Source organism: Heptranchias perlo, chromosome 14 (assembly GCF_035084215.1).
Source record: "Heptranchias perlo isolate sHepPer1 chromosome 14, sHepPer1.hap1, whole genome shotgun sequence".
Lineage (NCBI taxonomy): Eukaryota > Metazoa > Chordata > Chondrichthyes > Hexanchiformes > Hexanchidae > Heptranchias > Heptranchias perlo.
The window spans coordinates 7,894,897-7,902,576 of NC_090338.1; the positions used below are offsets into that span (position 1 = coordinate 7,894,897).

General features: G+C 47.8%; 1 protein-coding gene across 1 annotated transcript; it reads left to right on the plus strand.

Moving 5' to 3' along the window:
• The first annotated feature begins 4,084 nt into the window (after positions 1 to 4,084).
• On the plus strand, positions 4,085 to 6,637 carry LOC137332637 (protocadherin-10-like). Its single transcript, XM_067996596.1, has one exon. The coding sequence runs from the start codon at positions 4,085 to 4,087 to the stop codon at positions 6,635 to 6,637; it is 2,553 nt and encodes an 850-aa protein (XP_067852697.1).
• Positions 6,638 to 7,680: the final 1,043 nt, after the last annotated feature.

Consider the following 7,680-nt stretch of genomic DNA (forward strand, 5'->3'; position numbering starts at 1 on the left):
CAGTGAGCACAGGGGTGATGGGTGAACAGGACTTGGTGCAGGTTGCATTATGGGCAGCAGAGTTTTGAATGCGCTCAAGTTTACGGAAGGTGCAGGTGGGAGGCCAACCAGGAGAGCATTGGAATATTTGAGTCCAAGTGTAAGAAATGAATGGATGAGGGTTTAGCAGCAGAGATGGTTTTTTTATTCGTTCATGGGATGTGGGCATTGCTGGCAAGGCAGGGGCAGAGACAGGTGTTGTTATGGAGGGGAAAGTAGGTGGTCTTGCTGATGGTGAGGATATGGGGTTGGAAGCTCAGCTCAGGGTCAAGTAGGATGCCAAGATTGTGAACAGTCTGGTTCAGCTTCAGATAATGGCCAGGGAGAGGGATGGAGTTTGTGGTGGGGACCAAAGACAATGGTTTCCATCTTCCCAATAAGAACATAAGGACATAAGAAATAGAAGCAGGAGTATAGCCCCTTGAGACTGCTCTGCCATGCAATAAGATCATGGCTGATCTTTGACCTTAACTCCACTTTCCCTCCTGAACCCATATCCCTTGATTCCCCTGGAGTCCAAAAATGTATCGATCTCAACCTTGAATATACTCAACGATTCCTCAGCCACAGCCTGTTGGGGTAGAGAACTCCAAAGATTCACAACTCTATGAATGAAGAAATTCCTCCTCATCTGAGCCCTAAATGGCCGGCTTCTTGTCCTGCGACAATGCCCCCTAGTTCTAGACTCTCCAGCCAGGGGAAACAAGCTCTCAGCATCTAACCTGTCAAGCCTTCTTTAATTTCAATATTTAATTGGAAGAAATTTCTGCTCATCCAATACTGGATGTTGGACAAGCAGTGTGGCAAATGAAAGGCAGTGGAAGGGTCGTGAGAGTTGGTCGTGAGTTATAGAATCATTACAGCCTTGGTCCAAACATGGACAAAAGAGCTGAATTCCAGAGGTGAGGTGAGAATGATTGCCCTTGACATCAAGGCGGCATTTGACTGAGTGTGGCACCAAGGAGCCCTAGTAAAATTGAAGTCAATGGGAATTAGGGGGAAAACTCTCCAGTGGCTGGAGTCTTACCTAGCACAAAGGAAGATGGTAGTGGTTGTTGGAGGCCAAGCATCTCAGCCCCAGGGCATTGCTGCAGGAGTTCCTCAGGGCAGTGTCCTAGGCCCAACCATCTTCAGCTGCTTCATCAATGACCTTCCCTCCATCATAAGGTCAGAAATGGGGATGTTCGCTGATGATTGCACAGTGTACAGTTCCATTCGCAACCCCTCAGATAATGAAGCAGTCCGAGCCCGCATGCAACAAGACCTGGACAACATCCAGGCTTGGGCTGATAAGTGGCAAGTAACATTCGCGCCAGACAAGTGCCAGGCAATGACCATCTCCATGCAGAGAGAGTCTAACGACCTCCCCATGACATTCAACGGCATTACCATCGTCGAATCCCCCACCATTAACATCCTGGGGGTCACCATTGACCAGAAACTTAACTGGACTAGCCATATAAATACTGTGGCTACAAGAGCAGGTCAGCGGCTGGGTATTCTGCAGTGAGTGACTCACCTCCTGACTCCCCAAAGCCTTTCCACCATCTACAAGGCACAAGTCAGGAGTGCAGCTCCGACAACACTCAAGAAGCTCAACACCATCCAGGACAAAGCAGCCCGCTTGATTGGCACCCCATCCACCACCCTAAACATTCACTCCCTTCACCACTGGCGCACTGTGGCTGCAGTGTGTACCATTCACAGGATGTACTGCACCAACTTGCCAAGGCTTCTTCGATAGCACCTCCCAAACCCCTGACCTCTACCACTTAGATTGACAAGAGCAGCAGGCACAGGGGAACAACACTACCTGCACGTTCCCCTCCAAGTCACACACCATCCCAACTTGGAAATATATCGCCGTTCATTCATCGTTGCTGGGTCAAAATCCTGAAACTCCCTTCCTACCAGCACTGTGAGAGAACCTTCACCACACGGACTGCAGCGGTTCAAGAAGGTGGCTCACCACCACCTTCTCAAGGGCAATTAGGGATGGGCAATAAATGCTGGCCTCGTCAGCGACGCCCACATCCCATGAACAAGTAAAAAAGTATGGAATCATAGAATGGTTACAGCAGAGAAGGAGGTCATTCAGCCCGTCAATCCTGTGCTGGCTGTCTGCAAGAGCAATCCAGCTAGTCCCACTCCCCTGCCCTTTCCCCATAGCCCTGCAAATTTTTTCCCTTCAAGTACTTGTCCAATTCCCTTTTGAAGGCCACAATTGAGTCTGCCTCCACCACCCGCTCAGGCAGTGCATTCCAGATCATAACCACTCGCCGTGTAAAAAAGTTTTTCCTCATATCGCCCTTAGTTCTTTTGTCAATCACCGTAAATCTATGTCCTCTGGTTCTTGATCCTTCCACCAATGGGAACAGTTTCTCTCTATCTGCTCTGTCTATACCCATCATGATTTTGAATACTTCTATCAAATCTCCTCTTAATCTTCTCAGCTCTGAGGAGAACAACCCCAGCTTCTCCAAGCTATTCATGTAACTGAAGTAGGGCTGGCTGTGTGTAGATGAGAAATAGGAGTGGGCCAAGGAAAGATTCTTGGGGGACTCCGGAAGTAATGGTGCGGGAGAGGGTAGGGAAGTCCTTTTGTTATTTAATCACTCCTGCCCTCCAACTTATCACAGACCTCTCCCGTTTGTTCTATTCCTGCCCCCCTTTCCTCTGACTTTGTACTTGCTTAAAAGCTGTTCATCCCTAACATCTTCCAGTTCTGATGAAAGGTCATCTAGCTGAAACTTTAACTCTGTTTTTCTCTCCACAGATGTTGCCTGACCTGCTGAGTGTGTCCTGCATTTTCTGTTTTTATTTCAGATTTCCAGCATCAGCATTATTTTCCTTTTGTATTTATCGCCTTTCAAATCCTCAGGAACACCCAAAGTCCTTTGCAAGCAATGGATTACTTTCAAAGTGCAATTCCTGTTATTTAGGCAAACTCCATTTTCCCCACAATCAGCAACTGGATGAATGAATGACCAGATAACTATTTTTGTTGGTGCTTGAGGGAGGAATGGTCTTCTTTGAATAATGCCATGCGATTTTCAGGTCCATTTGATCAGGTAAAACACGGCACTTCATCAAAACACGGCACCTCATACAACACAGCACTCCTTCTGGACTGCACTGAACTGACAGCCTAGACGATGTGTTCAGGTATGTCTGGGGGCCTGAACCCACGATTCAGAGTACTACCTACCGAGCCAAGTTGACAACTGAAATTGCAGGCCCATCAGCATCTGAAATGAGACGGGGAGAACAACAGGCAAATGTGCAAGATTTCCAATCTACTAACTAATTTGACAAAGAGAATGGTTCAAAAGTTTATGGGTAGATTTTTTAAAAGCTGGAAGGAGGGGTGAAATATGTGTCTAACAGATTATCTGGTCATTATCACATTGCTGTTTGTGGGACCTTGCTGCGCGCAAACTGGCTACCCGTTTCCCTATGTTACAAACATGGCTACACTTCAAAAGTACTTCACAGGCTGTAAAGCGCCTTTAGACGTCTCAATGTCGTGAAAAGCGTGATATAAATGCAAATCTTTTCTTTTTTACCTTGTTAGGGTTTTTGTTTTACAGTATTTTTGAAAATCGATAATTGGTGAGGCGCGGTATCTCGTCACAGCTAATTATATGGCATCGAAATGCTGTTGCAGTTATCAAAGGGTTAATATAGCCCTGCCCGAGTCCTCCAATGAGGTGGTGAAGTGGAGCTCGAGATCGGTTACATCAAACTGCACTCCCGCCTTTCCACCGGATACAGTAAAAATTCAGAAACAGCACTCGGCTGAGTGTGGGTGAAGCAACGGTAAGGACCAGAGTCTAAGAAATCGGAGATGTTGCCTGCTATGGGGAGGCTTTGTGTCAGCATGTCTGCAGGTCTTCATGCTGGAACCGGAGGATCAATGTGCGTCTTTACGCATATCGCTTGTTAAATCTCCACTGAAACAATGCTCAGTTATTTTGCTTCTCGTGCGTCCTAATGCTGAATATAACAAGAACTTGTAAGGTTGGGATTCGCACAAGGTATTACCATGGAAATGGCGAGTTCGCAAAAAAGTACCTGGTTAAAATGGCAAGTGGTCACCCTTATTATATCGACTTGTGTTTGGGATTTTATCACTGGACAAATTCGGTACTCAATTCCCGAAGAACTGAAGCACGGGGCGTTTGTTGGGAATATTGCCGACGATTTGGGATTGGATGTCAGACAGCTGTCCGCTCGCAGGTTTCGCATCGTCCCTGGTCCCAACACGCAGTATTTAGAGGTGAATCTGGAGAACGGAATTTTGTTTGTGAACGAGAAAATGGACAGGGAGCAGCTCTGTGATCTCAGCTCCACCTGCTTTCTGCATTTAGAGATTGTCATTGAAAATCCACTCGAATTGTACCGCGTGGAAGTGGAGATATTGGATGTGAACGACAATTCTCCCGGTTTCCCTTGGCGCGAATTCCGTTTGGAGATCGCCGAGTCGGTGGCTCTTGGGGCGCGTTTCCCACTCGAGAACGCCCACGATCCAGATGTAGGCGCCAATTCTCTGCAGACCTACCGGCTCAGTCCCAATGAACACTTTACCTTGGAGGTCCAGACTCGCAGCGAACGCAATAAATTCCCCGTATTGGTGCTAGAGAGGTCCCTGGACCGGGAACACCAGGCCGTTCACCAGCTGGTCCTGACTGCCCTGGACGGCGGGGTCCCGGAGAGATCCGGCACCGCTCTGGTAATCGTTACTGTCCTTGACGTTAACGACAACGCTCCCGTCTTCGACCAGGCTGTTTATACAGTCTGCCTGGTGGAAAACGCTCCGAGAAACACTTTGGTGATAAAGCTTAACGCCACCGATTTGGACGAGGGCTCCTATGGAGAGGTGACCTATTCCTTCAGCAACCACGCGCCCGCCAGACTGCGCCAGCTGTTTCGGGTAGAACCCCAAACTGGCGAGATTCGGGTCAAAGGGGTGGTGGATTATGAAGAGGCGAGTGTTTATGAGATTTATGTACAGGCTAAGGATAGGGGTCTTTACACGGCGGCCGTGCATTGCACGGTGGTGGTGGAAATCATTGATGTCAACGACAATGTGCCCGAAGTTATACTAACTTCAGTGTCCAGTCCGGTTCGGGAGGACGCTTTTCCCGGGACTGTGATCGCTCTGATCAGTGTAACGGACCGGGATTCTGGGGAAAACGGGAAAACCACCTGCTACATTCCCACTCATCTCCCCTTCAAACTCCAGTCATCTTTCAAGAACTATTACACCCTGGTCACGGATGACCTGCTGGATCGTGAAAGTGTCCTGGAGTACAACGTTAGCATTACTGTCATAGATTCGGGCTCACCTCCTCTCTCCACCGTCAAAACCATCCTAGTGCAGGTTTCAGACGTAAACGACAACGCGCCACGTTTTGCACACCCGTCTTACACGGTTTATTTGATGGAGAATAACGCGCCCGGGGCGTCCATCTGTTCGGTGTCCGCCTTGGATCCAGATATTGACCAGAATGCCTATGTGTCCTACTGCATCTTGAATAGCAAGATAAGGGGCACCCCGATGTCCACTTACGTCTCCATCAACTTGAACACAGGGAACCTCTACGCGCTGCGCTCTTTCGACTATGAGCAACTCAAGAATTTCCAGGTCCTGGTTCAGGCTCAGGACGCTGGCTTTCCATCGCTCCACAGCAACGTAACGGTGAACGTGATTATCCTGGATCAGAACGACAATGCTCCGGAAGTCGTGTCCCCGTTGCGCCCGAACGGTTCGGCGGAGATGGTGCCTCGATCGGCGGATCCCGGCTATGTCGTGGCGAAGGTGACTGCAGTCGATGCCGATTCCGGCCAGAACTCCCGACTCTCTTACCAGCTGTTCCAAGCTACCGACCCGGGTCTGTTCAGCGTGGCACCTTTCACGGGAGAAATTAGGACCACCCGCCGCTTTGAAGACCACGACGCCCCCAAACAAAGGCTTGTCGTCCAAGTCATGGACAATGGACAGCCACCACTTTCCACCTCAGTCACCATCATCGTGTCAGTAGTCGACAGTGTTCCGGAGATCTTCTCAGACTTAACCGAGAGGCCCGAAAACATCGAATACTTCTCCGATTTCAATCTTTACTTAATCGTCTCTTTAGGCTCGGTCTCATTCGTGTTCCTGGTGGCCATCATCACCCTGGTCTCCATCAAGTGTCACAAAGATAGACACGGCACCCTTGGCCGCAACTGCCCTCGCAGTACCTGTTGCTCCCGCTGTTGTCTCCGGAGGAAGCATTCGGGAGACGTGCTCAATAATTCCCACGCCAACTTTCAGATGCCGCCCAGTGTAAAAGCCCCGCCAAGTTGCATGGAAGTGGGCGGCAGCGGCTCCCTTTCTCAAACCTACTGCTATAAGGTGTGTTTAAGTCCCGAATCGGCTAAGACCGACTTAATGTTCCTCAAACCCTACAGCTCATCCACACCCGCTGGGAATAACGCGAAGCCTGCTAACCCATACGTGACTGCGTGGAGAAGGCAGACTTCAGATGGGGCAGACATTGGAACCAACGGATCCAGCGAGGTGAGTTATGAAATAGATGATCAGATCTTCACCTAATTCTCCTCATTGGAGAAGAGGAAGAATTCGCTATTGGGCATAATTAAATTTTAGTTCCATATTTTAAGTTCACGACAGGCATTACCGATTATTAAAATAACCACAAGCCATCACCTATTTCAGGCACTGGCGTTTAGGGATAGAATTGTGCCTGTTCTTTGTGCATTTATCCAGCAGCCCTTCTAACACCTGCGAGTTACCCGCTAGTACCAATTTAGTGGCGCTAGCTAAAGGGGAAAGCAATTGATTGAATTGCGCGATTATTCGACCACAGAGCGCCATAAACGGGTTATTGTCACGTTTAGAATGATCCATAACCTGTGATTTATCTTTTTCACAGGTTTCAGGTCTCCATGGTGCGTTGTTCATTCCTTGAACGGGAATTAATGAAGAGATCCTTTCTTACGAGATTTCCCCAGTGTAGTGCAGGATATAGCGCTCACAGACTTTTAACATAACAGTGAATTCAAAGTACTCTATCTCTCATGGCCTGCCGAAAATTGTCTCCGCTACGAATAAAAGCGGCGTCTAGACTACCTACAGTAAATTAGAATGACAGGGACAGTGGGTCTACGAAGCCCAGAGCAAATCTGATAAACAGTGGTATTTAATTAACTGCATCAAAGGGAACAGTCCTCTACAGAAACCCTTTGAACTGTTTTGATAACTTCCAGCAAAAAAAAATGTTTTAAGCAGATTGGTAATGCAGCTCCGCAATAAAATGATCAGAAATGCTTAAGATGAGCTTGATAAATAGAATGCAAACTATTTTGATCACTAGCGTTCAAATAAGACCATTATGCCCTTGAGGTGGCGTGGAATTAGATTCATCTTAACTCTTTGAACGTTTGCAGTTGGGATTTTAATACTAGGTATTAAACATTTGATTTTTCCCCACCTGCTTCAAAGTGAACTATCAATACGAAAAGCCTAGGGCGCATAACGTTATTTCGGGGTTCAATGGGAACATCGTATTGTTACAGTACTTGTATATGATTTTGGAGGAAAAAAAGTGTTATTTCTTTCTAGAAATGCGACGAAGA

Bases quoted from the DNA above. Each gene is read 5' to 3' on its own strand.
- LOC137332637 (XM_067996596.1), top strand. From the start codon at position 4,085: ATGGAAATGGCGAGTTCGCAAAAAAGTACCTGGTTAAAATGGCAAGTG.